This window comes from Anomaloglossus baeobatrachus, chromosome 6, assembly GCF_048569485.1.
Source record: "Anomaloglossus baeobatrachus isolate aAnoBae1 chromosome 6, aAnoBae1.hap1, whole genome shotgun sequence".
Classification (NCBI taxonomy): Eukaryota; Metazoa; Chordata; class Amphibia; order Anura; family Aromobatidae; genus Anomaloglossus; species Anomaloglossus baeobatrachus.
Genome location: NC_134358.1, coordinates 568,088,826 through 568,109,769, shown reverse-complemented (window position 1 = coordinate 568,109,769; position 20,944 = coordinate 568,088,826). Strand labels below are relative to the sequence as shown.

Genomic DNA, 20,944 nt, shown 5'->3' with positions numbered 1-20,944 from the left:
GTGCTGTGTACCCCCGGGCAGTGCTGTGTACCCCCGGGCAGTGCTGTGTACCCCCGGGCAGTGCTGTGTACCCCCGGGCAGTGCTGTGTACCCCCGGGCAATGCTGTGTACCCCCGGGCAGTGCTGTGTACCCCCGGGCAGTGCGGTACCCTCCAGTGCACGCTGCTGCTGCTGTAATGGGCAGTTAATGAAATAGCAATTTGTGAGAGTGGTGTGTGGTGGTCGTCAGCCCCCCGCCCCCTGCCTCCACCATCGCTCCCCTCCCCCTCTGTCAGTGGCAGCAGAGGCAGCGCAGCAGAGCTCGGAGCTGCAGCGGCTCCTCGGCATGTGCCCCCAGCCCGTCCGTGCGCAGAGTGGAGCGGCCATGCAGAGGGGCTGACCTCCCCCCGCCGCCGTCCGCAGACCCCCGCAGACCCCCGCTATCGCGCACAATGGCTTCGTGGCTGCGGTGCTGGACTGTGCTGTGCGTGCTGTGCCCTCTGCTCGTCCAGGGCAGCGCAGGAGGTGAGTGACCATTACCTGCTGACAGTGGAGGTGGGGGGCCCAGGCTGACAGTGGAGGTGGGGGGCCCCTGCAGAGGGTCACCTGGGAGGGGGCAGATGGAGGATCTGGTGGGGGGCTCTGCAGTGATGGTGCTGGGGGGTTCAGGTGCTTCTGCACCTTTATTGCTATGGTGGCCATGTATGCTGCTGGGCATGGGCGCCATCTCTGCATTAGATGTGGGCACAGTGATGGTGGGGGGCACAGACATCTGAGATCACTCCCTATCTTTCCACAAGCCCCTAGCAACACGGCGCTCGTCTCCAGATTACTGTTGCATGCGCTGGCTGGTGTGGAGTAGAAGGGGTTAACGTGCTCCAGACAGTGGAAAGATGGCAGAAAATGGAAGCGTCCCACCTCCAGGTGGCGGGGGCACGAGGATATATAGAGCATCGATCTGTAGTTATGTAGCCCCCTCCTCAGTCTCCCCCACCCCCCTCTTGGTTTGGATCATGAAGCTAATTTTCTATCCTTCCTTAGATGGGGGAGGGGACGGCGCTCAGTCCTGGGGGGCAGTGCAGACCCCAGTAACTAGGCAGACGGCGTAAATCACATGGTCACTGGTGTATAGGTGCGCGACACGTGCCCTGCATAGCTTATACACCCCGTTATGACTTATCGGGGTGAGGGACCCTTAACTGGGCATTGTACCCCAATGTCACCCTCTACCAATGCTACAAATATACTCTGTGCATCACAATGGGTGATAATGGCAGACGATGAAGGGCGGCCACCAAAGAGTCCAATCCATCATCCAGACCATGGCACAAGACTGGTGCGGGGCATCCCAGTCCACCTAGGTTGGTGGTTCCTTGGTGGCATCTCCAGAGCTTCTCTCACCTCGGGTAAAGGTTCAGTGTCGTCCCTCAACCTTGTATCTGATTACCCTGGCTAAGATGACGTGATTTGTTGGTCTCGCTCATTTCTCAATTGGCCCCCAATTATCTGTGCCCCTGGATGGGTAGGCTGGCTCCCATCACTGGAGCTTTTTCACCATATCTGCAGGGTGTTAGAGTCTCTCCCCATTTACCACAATAATTGATGAGTTCCTCCGAGTGTCCTGAAGATCTGCAAATTGGATGTATTCCCCGAGCTGGGCAAGCCTGCCTCTCTCGAAATGTTGTAATTACACCAATGTCCATAAAATCGCATTATCCAGGTTGTCACCCCCTAACCCGGGGCTGGAACCTTTATATTGAATTGGCCTTCTGATGCCATGGCTCCTTTGTCCTAAGACCTCAAGGACAGAGAAGGTGGAGAACAGAAACATTGTATCACTGGATATTAAACAATGGAGTGTCACCATGGCAACCACTAATTCATAGTCAGGGGCTCACTGACTTATCAGTCTTATAAAACATGGAGATGTCCCGAGCCCTCGTCAAAAGAGGTTATCAGTGGTGACATCACAAGGTGCTAATATAAGATATGGAGATCTCCTGAACCCTTCACTCAAAGAGGATAATAGTGATGAAGTCAAGTGTTTGTATATGACGTAGAGATGTCCCGAACCCCGGATCCAAGGAGGTTCTCAATGATGACATCACAAGGTGTTAAAATAATGTGTAGATCTCCTGAACCTCTGTTCCAAGAAGGTTATCAGTGGGGACATCACGAGATGTCAGAATAAGACGTGGAGATGTCCCAAACCCCTGGTCAAAGAAGGTTATTTGTGGTGACATCACGAGGTGTCAAGATAAGATGTAGACATGTCATGTACCCCTAATCCAAGGAGGTTATCGGAGCTGACATCACGAGGTGTTACTGTAAGATATATGGAGATATTCTGAACCCCCGATCCAACAAGGTTATTGGTGGTGACATTATGAGTTGTCAATGTAAGATTTTAATATGAGACATGGAGATAACCTGAACCCCAGATCTAACAAGGTTATCAGAGATAATATCACGAGTTATCAGTATAAGATGTGAATATGTCTTGTACCTCTGATCTAACTAGGTTATCGTTGGTGACATCACGAGGTGTCTGTATAAGATGTGGAGATGTCCCAGACCTCTGATCCAAGGAGGTTGTCAGTGGGGAGACCACGAGGTGTTAGACTAAGATGTCAAGATCTCCTGAACCTCTGGTCCAAGAAGGTTATCTGTGGTGACATCACGTGATGTCAGAATAAGATGTGGAGATGTCACGTACCCCTAATCCAAGGAGGTTGTCAGTGGTGGCACCAAAAGGTTTTAGAATAAGATGAGGAGATCTCCTGAACCCCCGATCCAACAAGTTTATCGGTGGTGACACCACGAGGTGTCAGTATAGGATGTGAAGATGTCCGAGACCTCTGATCCAAGGAGCTTGTCAGTGGTGACACTAAAAGGTGTTAGAATAAGATGTGTCTCTCTCCTGAACCTCTGGTCCAAGAAGGTTATCAGTGGTGACATCACAATATGTCAGAATAAGATGTGGTAATGTCATGTATCCCTAATCCAAGGAGGTTGTCAGTGGTGACACCAAAAGGTGTTAGAATAAAATGTGGAAATCTGCTGAACCTCTGGTCCATGAAGGTAATCAGTGGTGACTTCACAATATGTCAGAATAAGATGTGGAGATATCTCAAACAACTGATCCAAGAAGGTTGTCAGTGGTGACACTACGAGGTGTTAGTATAAGATGTGGAGAGCTCCGATCTCCTGAACCTCTGGTCCAAAAAGGTTATCAGTGGTGACATCACGAGATGTCAGAATAAGATGTGGAGATGTTATGTGCTCCTAATCCAAGGAGGTTATCAGTAGTGACACCAAAAGGTTTTACAATAAGATGTGGAGATTTCCTGAACCTCTGGTCCAAGAAGGTAATCAGTGGTGACATCACGAGATGTCAGAATTGGATGGGGAGATGTCATCTGCCCTGGTTCCAAGAAGGTTATTAGTGGTGACATCACAAGGTGTCAGAATAAGATGTAGAGATATCCTGAACCTCTGGTCAAAGGAGGTTTTCAGTGGTGACATCACAAGGTGTAAATATAAGATGTGCAGATGTCATGTACCCCTAATCTAAGGAGGTTATGGCTGGTGATATTATGAGGTGTTAATGGAAAACGGAGATCTCCTGAACCAACAAGGTTATCGGTGATGACACAAAATATCAGTATACAGCGGATGTGGAGATGTCCTGGACCTCTGATCCAAGGAGCTTGTCAGTGGTGACACCATGATGTGGTAGATTAAGATGTGGAGGTCTCCTGAATCTCTGTCCCAAGAAGGTTATCAGTGGTGACATCACGTGATGTCAGAATAAGACATGGAAATGTCATGTACACCTAATCCAAAGAGGTTGTCAGTAGTGAAATCACAAGGTGTTAGAATAATGTGTGGAGATCTCCTGAACCTCTGAAGAATGTTATCATTGGTGACATTAAGAGGTGTCAATATAAGATGTGGAGATGTCATGTACCCCTAATCCAAGGAGGTTATCAGTGGTGATATCACGAGGTGTTAATGTAAAACATGGAGATCTTCTGAACCTCCGATCCAACAAAGTTATCGGAGGTGACACCACGAAATATCAGTATATGGCTGGATGTGCAGATGTCCTGGACCTCTGATCCAAGGAGGGTATCAATGGTGACATCATGAGGTGTCCGTGTAATATGTGAAGATATCATGTGACATCATGAGGTGTCCGTGTAATATGTGAAGATATCATGTGTCCCTGATCCAAGGTGGTTATTAGTGGTGACATTACAAGGTGTCAATATAACATGTTGAGATGTCATGTACCACTAACTCATGGAGGTTATGAGTGGTGACATCATGAGTGTAAGATGTGAAGATGTCATGTACCACTGATCCAAGAAGGTTCTCAGTGATGATATGATGAGTTGCCAGTGTAATATGTGAAGATGTCATGTGTCCCTGATCCAAGGAGGTTCTCAGTGATGATATGATGAGTGGCCAGTGTAATATGTGAAGATGTCATGTGTCCCTGATACAAGGAGGTTCTCAGTGATGATATGATGAGTGGTCAGTGTAAGATGTGAAGATGTCATGTGTCCCTGATACAAGGAGGTTATCAGCGGTGACATCATGAGTTGCCAGTGTAATATGTGAAGATGTCATGTGTCCCTGATCCAAGGAGGTTATCAGCGGTGACATCACGAAGGGGTTAGCATCTTCTACTTCTCTGATGTCATTTCTTGTTTTTTTGGAGTTCACGGTCTGATACATTGTAGCCGTCGTCTGCAGTCATTATGACATTCATAGTTATCAGCATCACTGGAAACTTTGTAGATATAATGACCCTGAGAATTTACTTATATTGAGGTTTTTCTACAATCCTCGGGGAAGAGGAGGAGGAGGAAAGAAAGAGCAGAATACACAGCGCCTTATATCTGCTGTCCAAATCATAGTGACGACACATAGATACATGCAGAGATACACACATACTGTACATTGAGAACACACACATATATGCATATAGGACGCATACACTGACACATGTAGAGCACATACAAGTATACACACAAGATAACTGAACACACATATACACTCGTGCTTACATGTATATGCAGAAAAAATTAATACGCCAAGATATGTGAATATACACAAAGATACATGTAAATGCAGACTTATATAAAGGAGGAACACATACACAGATCTAGACACATAAGTATATATACCTATGTGTCTTACTGTGTATGTGTGGAGATATATATATATATATATATATATATACTGAGCGTGAGACGACCTTCATTTTATCGACAATCATCTTGGCTTCTCATACATAAAAGTGACTTTCAGCTATTCAGCATATATTTAGTTCTGCAGAGTCTTGTCATGTCTCTGCATTGTTACTGTTTTGCTCCTGGTGGTTGAATAATGTTTTTCTTACTGTATGCTTCAAATCACAACCAGTTCTCACATTCCCTAATAGCTCAGTGTGTTGTTAGGTTGATTCCCGAAAGGTCACTGGTCCGAATCGAGGAGCCATGAAGTAGATTTCCCTAGAAAAGAGACACAGCTTCATCCAGCTCATCGATAGTGGTCTCATGGCCAAGAAACTTGTCAAACTGTATCATGTGAGGCCATGACAGTGGGGAGAATAATCCATCCATTCAAAAGCTAAGAGGTGACGTCTAGGCAAAATATCGGAGTCAACAAGTCGCTCATCACAAGGTCTATCAGTTCTGGTGACACCCGGCAGTGGAGGCGGCTCGTCTGCTCCAGAATAGTGACATCACAGACGTCCATGCAAACAGCGAGCGACGCACATTACACAAGTCTGGAATGGTGGCCCGAAAAAAGGGGAAGAAGCCGCAACTCCAATATCACCATAAGAAGTGTTTGGAAAGAAGTAAGAAAAGTGGAAGATTGGAAACGGGGGATTTTGAGTAATGAGACGAAAGTCAATAGACGGCTCTGATGGGGGCAAATGGGCCTGGAAGAAACAAAAGAAAAAGAGGTGAACGGATCGAGAAACTATAGGATCTGTCAAGTTCGGTGGAGGAAGCCTGATGATACGGGGGTGTTTCAGAGCCAAAGACGTTGGATACTTGACCAGGATGGATGGGGGTCTCAATGCTGAGCTATATGTGAGGATCCTACAAGACGAGTTACTTCATATACTCGAGTACTATGGGTATGAAAAGAACAACATACTGTTCCAGGAGGACAACGACCCGAAGCATACGGCGAGATTGGAGAAGAAATGGCTCAATGACAATGAAGTAGAGGAGCTGGATTATCCCCACAGTCCCCAAACCTCAACCCAATCCAACACTTGTGGGTGAAGAAAAAGCTGTATACATCACCAAGTGAACCGACCAATATACACCAACACCGGGGAAGTGGAGAAAAGACCTGACCAGTATACACCAACAATGGGAACATGTAGAAGAAAACAGACCAGTATACACCAACACTGGGAACGTGGAGAAGAGACCTGACCAGTTTACACCAACACTGCGAAAGTGGAGAATAAACCTGGACAGTATACACCAACACTGGGAATGTGGAGAAGAGACCTGAACAGTATACACCAACACTGGGAACATGGAGAAGAGACCTGACCAGTATACACCAACACTGGGAACGTGGAGAAGAGACCTGACCAGTATACACCAACACTGGGAACATGGAGAAGAGACCTGACCAGTATACACCAACAATGGGAACATGGACAAGAGACCTGACCAGTGTATACCAACACTGGGAACGTGGAGAAGAGACCTGACCAGTTTACACCAACACTGCGAAAGTGGAGAATGAACCTGGACAGTATACACCAACACTGGGAATGTGGAGAAGAGACCTGACCAGTATACACCAACACTGGGAACGTGGAGAAGAGACCTGACCAGTATACACCAACACTGGGGACGTGGAGAAGAGACCTGACCAGTATACACCAACACTGGGGACGTGGAGAAAAGACCTGACCAGTATACACCAACAATGGGAACATGGACAAGAGACCTGACCAGTATAAACCAACACTGGGAATTTGGACAAGAGACCTGACCAGTATACACCAACACTGCGAAAGTGGAGAAGAGACCTGACCAGTATACACCAACACTGCGAAAGTTGAGAAGAAACCTGGACAGTATACACCAACACTGGGAATGTGGAGAAGAGATCGGACCAGTATACACCAACACTGGGAATTTGGACAACAGACCTGACCAGTATACACCAACACTGGGAACATGGAGAAGAGACCTGACCAGTATACACAAACACTGCAAAAGTGAAGAAGAAACCTGGACAGTATACACCAACACTGGGAATGTGGAGAAGAGACCTGACCAGTATACACCGACACTGGGAACATGGAGAAGAGACCTGACCAGTATACACCAACACTGCAAAAGTGAAGAAGAAACCTGGACAGTATACACCAACACTGGGAATGTGGAGAAGAGACCTGACCAGTATACACCGACACTGGGAATGTGGAGAAGAGACCTGACCAGTATACACCAACACTGGGAACGTGGAAAAGAGACCTGACCAGGATACACCAACACTGGGAATGTGGAGAAGAGACCTGACCAGTATACACCAACACTGGGAATGTGGAGAAGAGACCTGACCAGTATACACCAACACTGGGAATGTGGAGAAGAGACCTGACCAGTATACACCAACACTGGGAATGTGGAGAAGAGACCTGACCAGTGTACACCAACACTGGGAACATGAAGAAGAGACCTGACCAGTATACACCAACACTGGGAACATGGAGAAGAGACCTGACCAGTATACACCAACACTGGGAACGTGGAGAAGAGACCTGACCAGTATACACCAACACTGGGAACATGAAGAAGAGACCTGACCAGTATACACCAACACTGGGAACGTGGAGAAGAGACCTGACCAGTATACACCAACACTGGGAATGTGGAGAAGAGACCTGACCAGTATACACCAACACTGGGAACATGGAGAAGAGACCTGACCAGTATACACCAACACTGGGAACGTGGAGAAGAGACCTGACCAGTATACACCAACACTGGGAATGTGGAGAAGAGACCTGACCAGTATACACCAACACTGGGAACATGGAGAAGAGACCTGACCAGTATACACCAACACTGGGAACGTGGACAAGAGACCTGACCAGTATACACCAACACTGGGAACGTGGAGAAGAGACCTGACTAGTATACACCAACACTGGGAACGTGGACAAGTGACCTGACCAGTATACACCAACACTGGGAACGTGTAGAAGAAACCTGACCAGTATACACCAACACTGGGAACGTGGAGAAGAGACCCGACCAATATACACCAACACTGGGAACATGTAGAAGAGACCTGACCAGTATAGACCAACACTGGCAACGTGGAGTGGAGACCTGGGATCAGATTTCAGTGGAGACATGGTTTAATGTGAAAGATTCAGGCAGAGTTCAAAGCTAAAGGTGGATTTACAAAATACTAATAAAATAATAAAAATTAAACTTTAGATTTTTAGGAGCAAAACAGTAACAATGCAGTGACCTGACGAGAATCTGCATAACTAATCATATGTTGTATAGCTATAAGTCACATTTATGTATGAGAAGCCAAGATGATTGCCTATAAAATGAAGGTCGTCTCTCGCTCAGAGCTGTAAAGGATGAAGAGATGGAGCCTGAAAGTCAAAAGTGCAAAACATTGTTACCCTTTTGCTCTTCAGTATAGAAAGACACAAATATGAGTATACACAGAACACACACAGGAGAGTTATGGATGCATATATAATATAATAATAATGTAATATACTTATTACATACAATGCAGACATACATGCAGAAAACATTAATCTACATGGGTATACACTATATATATATATATATATATATATATATATATATATATTTAGTTACATACTGACTACATCAGGTGCTCAAAGGAGTAAAATGAATAGAGGTAACGTTCATGCACATGGGCCACTAAATTATGGACCTTCACCAATCATCCACCCATCACTTATATTCTTTAATTTTGCATTTTTCACGTCACACAAAAATTTTATTTTTTAACTTGATGTGGAAATAAGGGAGAAGGCTTCACTGCTGCCTTCAGAACAAAAGAATACAGGTTACTGCCCCTTTAAGAAGAGCCGCATTCATTGTGTCTCATTATCATACAGGGGAATTCACATGACCTACTTTCCAAAATATGGCTGAAGACTAACGACCCTGTGGGTGGAATAACGTCTTCTCCTGGGTGGTGGGGTATCATGTATTGAGGGCACAGTAGTTGACTCTCACCCTCACTCTCAATACCATTTTTTGACTTTTTCTTTCTCTTTTTTGCTTTTTATCCCTTTTCTTCAACTTCAGATGGAAAAAATGGAAGCCTGAGCCTCAGCGTTGAGGAGAAATTCTCCAAATCAGCTGCTGGAGTCCTTCATTCTCTTCTTAAGACTGGAGTCTTAGATGTGCAGTCGGCAGCTCGGAGACTTCGATCTGATGGAGAAACCTCATTCATAGACCTTAAATCTTCGAGACAGTCCAAAAAGTCTCCAAAAAAGCCATCAAGTCAGAAGTCTTCAGAGGGTCCTACTGGTGAAGTTAAAGAGGTCTCCTCTACAGCAGGTCCATTGACCCACCGTTCTGCTGGAGTACAGGAGAAGAATGACTCTTTGACTCTTGGGGAAACCTTTAATGAGAAACCTCCGTCCCGGTCATTACTATCTGAGCATGACCTTGACAATGTGGAACCGGTGACCAGTCTAGTATGGCCTCTGGGCCAAGGAACTATTGACTTGGACTTTAGAAAAAGTTTGGTCAAAGGAGATCGACCATCTGTGACCGAGAGCCAAGAAGATTCTGGAAGTGGTCAAGTCACACGTTCTGGATCTGAATTCATGGACTTGGACACTTCCACTCCGTCCCAAACATCCACAACTGGTAACATCACCCCCCTTGTCCCGTCTACGGAAAAAGCCATCAGCCCAGACTCTGCCGAGATCGATCATCTTCTGCAAGTCTCCAAAGAGACGGTCATTCAACCGCCAGCTTTTTCAGGCTCGGATGCTCGTAGCCCAAATATGTCAAGGAAAGAGGTCAATATTGAGGCTGGAAGATCTCAAGGACCTGGCACATCCGGGCAGTCAACTCCCCAAGGAGCCCAAGGTGACACAGATAAGACTCTTCTCGGTGAAAAATCACAAGAAGACTACTCTCCCACTAACATCCCCCATAATGAAAATTTCAGACCCTCTGAGACTCCGTCTGACCAACTAGACATAGACTATAATGAACGCTCTGAGATAGAGGACCACTGGCGGCTTCCTCATTTTCCAGGATCGCCCGTGGCTGGTAGCGATTCTACTAAGTCCAATCATGATAAACTTTCTCCATGGCACAAGGCGGTCCACTACGATGACTTTCCTCCTTTTGATGACACATTCTTTTACCCCACACCTTCCTTCTATGCAGATGGGTATGAAGAAGTGGGCATTGAGGATGACGATGAAGACGAAGATCTGGAGGAAGTGGATGATGACGACGACATCACTGCGAGGGGAGTTGGGGACATCCCTAAAGTTGCAACCTTAACTCCGAAGATACAGACTCCGGTGGTCGATACAAAGCTGACTGGGAGACAAGATGTCTTCTACCCTGGAGAGCTGTCACCTAAGTCCAGTCCTGACAGTAACCGAGACCAAACACAGGAAAACAGCACGGAGTGCCGGAGCGGCTACGTGCGACGCAACAACTCGTGCAAGTCTGTGTGCGACATCTACCCAACCTACTGCTACAATGGTGGCCAGTGCTACATCGTGGAGAACACCGGCGCCTTCTGCAGGTATCAAACTGTTACTAGTGTATTGTAATATCAGCCGCCCCTGATATAACACTGCTATCCTGTAATAAGATGTGACTGATATCAGACGCTATTCTCAAATGGTTTATGTTACTGCGAGGGATCCCTGCAACTGTGTATACTCAGGATTACACCAGTATACAGGACAGGAGAATTGGTACTGTGCAGTGTATATATACAGAACAATACAGATACTGAGGATTACACCCAGTATACAGGACAGGAGAAGTGGTACTGTGCAGTGTATATATACAGAACAATACAGATACTGAGGATTACACCCAGTATACAGGACAGGAGGAGTGGTACTGTGCAGTGTATATATACAGAATAATACAGATACTGAGGATTACACCCAGTATACAGGACAGGAGGAGTGGTACTGTGCAGTGTACATACAGAATAATATAGATACTGAGGATTACACCCAGTATACAGGACAGGAGAAGTGGTACTGTGCAGTGTATATATACAGAATAATACAGATACTGAGGATTACACCCAGTATACAGGACAGGAGAAGTGGTACTGTGCAGTGTATATATACAGAATAATACAGGTACTGAGGATTACACCCAGTATACAGGACAGGAGAAGTGGTACTGTGCAGTGTATATATACAGAATAATACAGATACTGAGGATTACACCCAGTATACAGGACAGGAGAAGTGGTACTGTGCAGTGTATATACAGAATAATACAGATACTGAGGATTATACCCAGTATACAGGACAGGAGAAGTGGTACTGTGCAGTGTATATATACAGAATAATACAGGTACTGAAGATTACACCCAGTATACAGGACAGGAGAAGTGGTACTGTGCAGTGTATATATACAGAATAATACAGATACTGAGGATTACACCCAGTATACAGGACAGGAGAAGTGGTACTGTGCAATGTATATATACAGAATAATACAGATACTGAGGATTACACCCAGTATACAGGACAGGAGAAGTGGTACTGTGCAGTGTATATATACAGAATAATACAGATACTGAGGGTTATACCCAGTATACAGGACAGGAGAAGTGGTACTGTGCAGTGTATAAATACAGAATAATACAGATACTGAGGATTACACCCAGTATACAGGACAGGAGAAGTGGTACTGTGCAATGTATATATACAGAATAATACAGATACTGAGGATTACACCCAGTATACAGGACAGGAGAAGTGGTACTGTGCAGTGTATATACAGAATAATACAGATACTGAGGATCACACCCAGTATACAGGACAGGAGAAGTGGTACTGTGCAGTGTATAAATACAGAATAATACAGATACTGAGGATTACACCCAGTATACAGGACAGGAGAAGTGGTACTGTGCAATGTATATATACAGAATAATACAGATACTGAGGATTACACCAGTATACAGGACAGGAGAGGTGGTACTGTGCAGTGTATATATACAGAATAATACAGATACTGAAGATTACACCCAGTATACAGGACAGGAGAAGTGGTACTGTGCAGTGTATATATACAGAATAATACAGGTACTGAGGATTACACCCAGTATACAGGACAGGAGAAGTGGTACTGTGCAGCGTATATATACAGAATAATACAGGTACTGAGGATTACACCCAGTATACAGGACAGGAGAAGTGGTACTGTGCAGTGTATATATACAGAATAATACAGATACTGAGGATTACACCCAGTTTACAGGACAGGAGAAGTGGTAATGTGCAGTGTATATACAGAATTATACAGAAACTGAGGATTACACCCAATATACAGGACAGGAGAAGTGGTACTGTGCAGTGTATATATACAGAATAATACAGATACTGAGGATTACACCCAGTATACAGGACAGGAGAAGTGGTACTGTGCAGTGTATATATATACAGAATAATACAGATACTGAGAATTACACCCAGTATACAGGACAAGAGAAGTGGTACTGTGCAGTGTATATATACAGAATAATACAGATACTGAGGATTACACCCAGTATACAGGACAGGAGAAGTGGTACTGTGCAGTGTATATATACAGAATAATACAGATACTGAGGATTACACCCAGTATACAGGACAGGAGAAGTGGTACTGTGCAGTGTATATATACAGAATAATACAGATACTGAGGATTACACCCAGTATACAGGAAAGGAGAAGTGGTACTGTGCAGTGTATATATACAGAATAATACAGATGCTGAGGATTACACCCAGTATACAGGAAAGGAGAAGTGGTACTGTGCAGTGTATATATACAGAATAATACAGGCACTGAGGATTACACCCAGTATACAGGACAGGAGAAGTGGTACTGTGCAGTGTATATATACAGAATAATACAGATACTGAGGATTATACCCAGTATACAGTACAGGAGAAGTGGTACTGTGCAGTGTATATATAGAGAATAATACAGATACTGAGGATTAAACCCAGTATACAGGACTGGAGAAGTGGTACTGTGCAGTGTATATATACAGAATAATACAGATACTGAGGATTATACCCAGTATACAGGACAGAAGTGGTACTGTGCAGTGTATATGCAGAATAATACAGATATTGTATATCTAATATATAAAGCTGAATATGTATGTCCGGGATTGGCATCCGCACCATCGCAGCTACAGCCACAAAATTTTGCACACTCACACTTCTGGACTCCGAGAGCGTCATAGGCTATTTTTCGAGGGGAAATTTTAACCCTGCTCTTTACAGTTATTCGACAAAAAACCTTCCTCCATTAAAGTGAATGGAGCTGGGAGCCACAGTGCAGCCAGAACTTCAGAAAAATGCGCAGCCACGCCCTTATATGGAATGTTGGTGTGTCACAATGCAGCCAGGGACAGAGGCAGACACAGACAGGGAAAGAGGCATACACAGACAGGGTAAGAAACAGACAGAGAGGGTAAGAGACAGACACAAAGATACAGACACAGACAAAGAGACAGACTGACAGGGAAAGAGACAGACAGGTTAAGAGACAGATACAGACAGGTTAAGAGACAGATACAGACAGGTTAAGAGACAGATACAGACAGGTAAAGAGACAAACACAGACAAAGAGACAGACAGACACAGGGAAACAGACAGACAGGGAAAGAGAGGGAAAGAGACAGACAGGGTAAGAGACAGACAAAGACAGGTAAAGAGACAGACAAAGAGAAAGACACAGGGAAAGAGACAGAGGGAAATAGTGAAAGAGACAGACAGGGAAAGAGAGGGAAAGAGAGACAGGGAAAGAGAGGGAAAGAGATAGACAGGGAAAGAGACAGACAGGGAAAGTGACAGCGATAGATAGACAGACAAGGAAAGAGATAGATAGACAGAAAGGAAAAGAGATTGAGACAGACAGAGAAAGAGACAGACAGGGAAAGAGACAGACAAAGAGATAGAGAGACAGAGAGATATATACAGAGGGGGAGACAGACAGAGAATGGGAGAGAAGCAGAGAGACTGTTACTATCCCGGGCAGCGCCGGGTGCTATGTTGTGAGGCAACATTTTAATCCCGCGCTTTCCAATTTACCAATCAATTTTGCCCCTATCTACATAATGGGGAAAAAGTGAAACGAAAAGTGTTGGGTGCAAATTGACAGCTGCCAGATGTGAACAAGGGGGACTTAAAGAATGAGCGCGATGGCGCCAAAGAGTATATACCGTACAGATGCTAAGGTGCGGCCCCGACATGGGATACTCACCACACTCGCGGATATGAACACACACACAATGCGCCACACACTGCCACGTGCTTGACCACATATACCACCCTCAGCACACATCTCACCACACATACACCAACCTCACCACATAATCACCCTAAACACACACAAGTCTGGGATTATCCTTCACAAATAAAAATCTGATTAATAAGCACCAAACTACAAGAACAACAAATGTACCACATAGGAAATCCGGCAGCCGTCAGTCACATGACCTGTCTATATGTGTATGTGTGAGCTAATATACACTGTCAGGGGGAGGGCTTTCTGTTGCCTGGAGATTTATCAGGCTGCCAATAGCAACCAATCACAGCTTAGCTTCCATTTTGCTACAGTTAATTAATCTGAGCTCTGATTGGTCAATGTAGGCAACAAAGGACATTCTCAGTATAACAAAGCTTGTGTGAGGTCATAGGATGTTAAATCTGTGTGGAATATCTGTGGTGTTGAAACATATGTTGTGAAATGCTTCTATTAGCTTAGTTTTTGCCTTTTAATAATTACATTTCTATCTATTTGTTTTGTGGCTTTTGTGTGCAGAATACATTTTTGTTAATACATTCTATTTTGTTGACAGCAGTTATTAACCCGGGCGAAGCCGGGGAGTACAGCTAGTTGTATATAAAGACACATCTGCAGGTTTTTCCTCACCATCTGACATAAAATCAGAGTAAACCTTTCCCCGTTTTAGGACAATTAGGAACCAATTGTTTGTGTGTTTGTGTGTGTATTTCCGCTAAAGGAATCCGCATCGTCACATTTACAATTCCGAAATTTTGCACAGAAAGACAGACACACAGACAGAAAAAGATACACAGAAAAACAGAAAGAGACACAGACAGAGAGACACACAAAAAGAGACACACACAGAAAGAGACATACACAGAGAGACACAGAAATAGACACATACACAGAAAGACACAGAAAGAGACACACAGAAAGAGACACATACACAGAAAAAGACAGACACAGAAAGACACACAGAGAAAGAGACGCAGACAGAGACACACAAAAAGAGGCACATACACAGAGACACATACACAGAAAGAGACACATACACAGAAAGAGACACATACACAGAAAGCGACGCATACACAGAAAGCGACGAATACACAGAAAGATACGCATACACAGAAAGAGACGCATACACAGAAAGATGCATACACAGAAAGAGACACATACACAGAAAGAGACGCATACACAGAAAGCGACACATACACAGAAAGCGACACATACACAGAAAGCGACGCATACACAGAAAGAGACGCATACACAGAAAGAGACGCATACACAGAAAGAGACGCATACGCAGAAAGAGACGCATACGCAGAAAGAGACGCATACGCAGAAAGAGACGCATACACAGAAAGAGAAGCATACGCAGAAAGAGACGCATACACAGAAAGAGACGCATACACAGAAAGAGACGCATACACAGAAAGAGACGCATACACAGAAAGAGACACAAAAAGAGACACACACAGAAAGAGGCGCATACACAGAAAGCGACGCATACACAGAAACTGTTTGGATGTTTGAAGTAATATATTGGCTGTTATGACAGTTACCCTGGATGTTTATCAGGTGGCCTATAGCAACCAATCACAGCTCTGCTTCTGTTTTGTTAGCGGTCAAGGAGTTCTGATTGGTTGCTATAGGCAACGAAGGACATTGTTAGTATAGGACATATTATGTGTGAGGTAATATGATTTTGGTGGTGACACTTAGTCAACGTTGTTGTAGAGGCTGATGTAAGTCACATGACCCTACCTGTATACTAATTGTGTGGAGTTTTATGAGGTAATATATTGGCTGTTTTGACAGTTAGCCTGGATAGTTATCACGTGGCCTATAGCAACCAATCACAGCTCTGCTTCTATTTTGCTACAGGTCAATATTAGGAGCTGTGATTGGTTGCTATAGGCAACGAAGTCCATTCATAGTATAAGAAGCTTATATGTGAGGTAATATGATATCAGTGGTGAGGATGGCAGAGCGGGTGACAGATACTATACCGGGTAACACCGGGTGCTACAGCGAGTTATTTCTATTTGCCAAATGCCAGAATAATGAGAGAGAGAGAATGTTTTCAGGCATTTTCCTTCCTTTCTGCACAGTGCAGTTTCCTCCAGGTCATTAGTATTTGGTGGCGTTGCCCTTACACTGTGTGACTTGGGGGGAACGTGTTGGATCCTTCCACAGCTTCTCACAATGGTTGGTGGAATTTGGGCCGATTCCTCCTGACAGATCTGGTGTAGCTGAGCCATGTTTGGAGGTCGCCGCTCGCTCCGGCCTTTTCAGCTTTGCCCATACATTTTTCATAGGATTGAGATCAGGGTTTTGTGATGGCCACTCCAAAACATTGACTTTGTTCTCCTTAAGCCACTTTGTAGCCAGTTTGGCAGTAGCTTTGGGTCATTGTCCATTTGGAAGACCCATTTGTTCCCAAGCAGTTCCTGGCTGATGTCTTGAGATGTTTCTTCAGTATGGCTACATAATCTTTTTTCCTCATGATGTCATCTATTGTGTGAAGTCACCAATCCCTCCTACAGCAAAACAACCCCCCAGCATGATGCTGCCGCCCCCGTGTGTCACAGTTGGGGTGGTGTTCTTAGGCTTCAAAGCTTCTCTCTATTCCTCCAAACATAACGATGGTCATTATGGCCAAACAGTTCAATTTTAGTTTCATCAGTTCACAGGACGTCTCCAAAAATTAAGGTGTGTGTTCCTGTGTGAATTTACAAACATTACTCTGGCTTTTTTCTGTTTCTTTTGGAGTAATGGCCTCTTCCCGGCAGAGTGGACTTTCAGCCCATGTTGATACAGTACCCGTGTCATTGTGAATAGTGACACAATCTTACCAGCTTCCGCCAGCATCTTCACAAGGTCTTTTGTTTTTGTTCTTGGGGTGATCTGCACATGTCTGACCAAAGCACGTTCATCTCTGGTACACAGAACCCGTCTCCTTCTTGAGGTATGATGGCTGGACATTACCATCTTGTATGTGCTTGTGTATAATTGTTTGTACAGATGAACGAGGCACCTTCAGGTATCTGGAAATTGCACCCAAGGATGAACCAGACTTGTTCCAATCCACAATTCTCTTCCTGAGATCTTGGCTGATTTCTTTTGACTTTCCCATGATGTTACACAAAGAAGCCGTGTGTTTCAGGTGAGCATTACAATACATCCACAGGTGTGTCTCTAATTAACTCAGATGTTGCCAATAATCCTATCAGAAGCTTCAAAAGACATGACATCATCATATGGGCGGTCCCATATTGTTTAAAGGCACAGTACTCTTAAGGCCCCATTACACACAACGGCGTATCTAACGATATATCGCCGGGGTCACGTATTCCGTGACACACATCCGTCATCGTTAGCGACATCATTGCGTGTGACACCAACGAGCGGCCGTTAACGATGGAAAATATTCACCAAATCGTCCATCGTTGACACGTCGTTCATTTTCAAAAAATCGTTGATTGTTGAGGACGCAGGTTGTTCGTCGTTCCCGAGGCAGCACACATCGCTATGGGTGACACCTCGGGAACGATGAACACAGTTTACCTGCGGCCGCCGGCAATGCGGAAGGAAGGAGTTGGGCGGGGTGTTACGGCCGCTCATCTCCGCCCCTCCGCTTCTATTGGGTGGCTGCTTAGTGACTTCGCTGTGATGCCGCACGTCCCTCCCCCTGAGAAAGGAGGTGGTTTGCCGGCAACAGCAACGTTGCTAGGCAGGTAAGTCCGTGTGACGGCTCCTAATGATATTGTGCGCCACGGGCAGCGATTTGCCCGTGACGCACAAAAGACGGGAGCGGGTGCTTTCACCAGCGATATCGCTGCGTGTAAAGCCTCCTTTAGTGTATGGAAACTTTTGAAAATGCCTGAAAACATTCTCTCGCTCTCATTATTCTGGCATTTGGCAAATAGAAATAATTTTGGTTCCTAATTGACCTAAAATGAGAAAGGTTTATTCTGATTTCATATCAGATAGTGAGAAAAACCTGCAGATGTGTCTTTATAGAGAGTGGAGGGAAAACCTGCCGATGTGTCTGTATAGAGAGCAGAGGGAAAAACCTGTAGATGTGTCTTGATAGAGAGCGGAGGGAAAACCTGCAGATGTGTCTTTATAGAGAGCGGAGGGAAAAACCTGCAGATGTGTCTTTATAGAGAGCGGAGGGAAAAACCTGCAGCTGTGTCTGTATAGAGAGCGGAGGGAAAAGCCTGCTGATGTGTCTTTATAGAGAGTGAAGGGAGAAACCTGCCATTGTGTCTTTATAGAGAGCGGAGGGAAAAACCTGCAGATGTGTCTGTATAGAGAGCGGAGGGAAAAACCTGCTGATGTGTCTTTATAGAGAGTGGAGGGAAAAACCAGCAGATGTGTCTGTATAGAGAGCGGAGGGAAAAACCTGCAGATGTGTCTGTATAGAGAGCGGAGGGAAAAACCTACAGATGTGTCTTTATAGAGAGCGGAGGGAAATTTCTGGTTACAACTGTGTATTATATATATATAGATAGATAGATAGATAGATAGATAGATAGATATATTGTGAGGTAGCACGGTCGGCTGCGCAGCAGAAGACACGGGATCCAGGCATTAAGGTTCACAGCACACGGTTTAATGTCCAAACAAAAGTCCATAACAATATACATGTGCCTCTCCAGCAGAGAGCTCAGGGAGTTGTGTTCACTCCCCCACACCCGGCACTCCTGCCCTTGTTCCTGATTCTATTTAACCCTTCCTTCAGCCTGTAGGGAAACAGCATTAACCCTAGAGTGGATTTACTTTCTATCATGGAGTGAGCACAACCGGGGTGAGACATACCGGCCGTCATAGATAACCCCGGTCACAGTCTCACAATATATATATATATATATATATATGTGTGTGTGTGTCAGTTGTTTAATTTCTAACTAAACCCCAAATCTTTTACATATTTGGTCAACAGATCCCTAAATAGTTTCATTGATATATTCCTTACATACTCTGTGCTGCTGTGAAGTTGACAGCTTTCCTGTCATCTGTATGGTGTTGAGGGAAGAGCTATTAGAGCGTAAAGCGTAATACATTTCCATCTTTCTCCTGAGTTCCCTGCGGGAGAATTGTCTACTTCACGTGGAAAGAATTTCTTGTGCGCTGACTTCTCCTGGCAGGCCACGGTGTCAGCGAGCGCTGGATCTCCACAGAAGAAGCTGACTTTTCAAGGAAAACTGGAATATCTGGAGTGGAACTTGTTACATAAGAGACACATAAGAAGCTCGACTGAAGACACCGCTGATCTCTGGTGATGGATAGGCGGTGTTCTCAGTGATGTCACCGCTGATCTCTGGTGATGGATAGGTGGTGTTCTCAGTGATGTCACCGCTGATCTCTGGTGATGGATAGGCGGTGTTCTCAGTGATGTCACCGCTGATCTCTGGTGATGGATAGGCGGTGTTCTCAGTGATGTCACCGCTGATCTCTGGTGATGGATAGGTGGTGTTCTCAGTGATGTCACTGCTGATCTCTGGTGATGGATAGGAGGTGTTCTCAGTGATGTCACCGCTGATCTCTGGTGATGGATAGGTGGTGTTCTCAGTGATGTCACCGCTGATCTCTGGTGATGGATAGGCGGTGTTCTCAGTGATGTCACTGCTGATCTCTGGTGATGGATAGGCGGTGTTCTCAGTGATGTCACCACTGATCTCTGATGATGGATAGGCGGTGTTCTCAGTGATGTCACCGCTGATCTCTGGTGATGGATAGGCGGTGTTCTCAGTGATGTCACCGCTGATCTCTGGTGATGGATAGGCGGTGTTCTCAGTGATGTCACTGCTGATCTCTGGGGATGGATAGGAGGTGTTCTCAGTGATGTCACTGCTGATCTCTGGTGATAGGCGGCGTTCTCAGTGATGTCACCGCTGATCTCTGGTGATGGATAGGAGGTGTTCTCAGTGATGTCACCGCTGATCTCTGGTGATGGATAGGCGGTGTTCTCAGTGATGTCACCGCTGATCTCTGGTGATGGATAGGCGGTGTTCTCAGTGATGTCACCGCTGATCTCTGGTGATGGATAGGAGGTGTTCTCAGTGATGTCACCGCTGATCTTTGGTGATGGATAGGAGGTGTTCTCAGTGATGTCACTGCTGATATCTGGTGATGGATAGGCGGTGTTCTCAGTGATGTTACCGCTGATCTCTGGTGATGGATAGCCGGTGTTCTCAGTGATGTCACTGCTGATCTCTGGTGATGGATAGGAGGTGTCCTCAGTGATGTCACTGCTGATTTCTGGTGATGGATAGGCGGTGTTCTCAGTGATGTTACCGCTGATCTCTGGTGATGGATAGGAGGCGTTCTCAGTGATGTCACCGCTGATCTCTGGTGATGGATAGGGGGTGTTCTCAGTGATGTCACTGCTGATCT

The 20,944-nt window shown here is 45.2% G+C and overlaps 1 protein-coding gene across 3 annotated transcripts in view; it reads left to right on the top strand.

Annotated features, from left to right (window-relative positions):
- The first annotated feature begins 271 nt into the window (after positions 1–271).
- Positions 272–20,944, top strand: part of CSPG5 (chondroitin sulfate proteoglycan 5) — a 95,612-nt gene continuing 74,939 nt past the window's right edge. For all 3 annotated transcript variants that reach the window (XM_075315837.1, XM_075315836.1, XM_075315838.1), the window contains exons 1-2: positions 272–504; positions 9,339–10,809. In XM_075315837.1, coding sequence (XP_075171952.1) covers positions 432–504; positions 9,339–10,809 — 1,544 coding nt within the window. In that variant the 5' untranslated portion in view covers positions 272–431. The remainder of the gene's footprint in view (positions 505–9,338; positions 10,810–20,944) is intronic.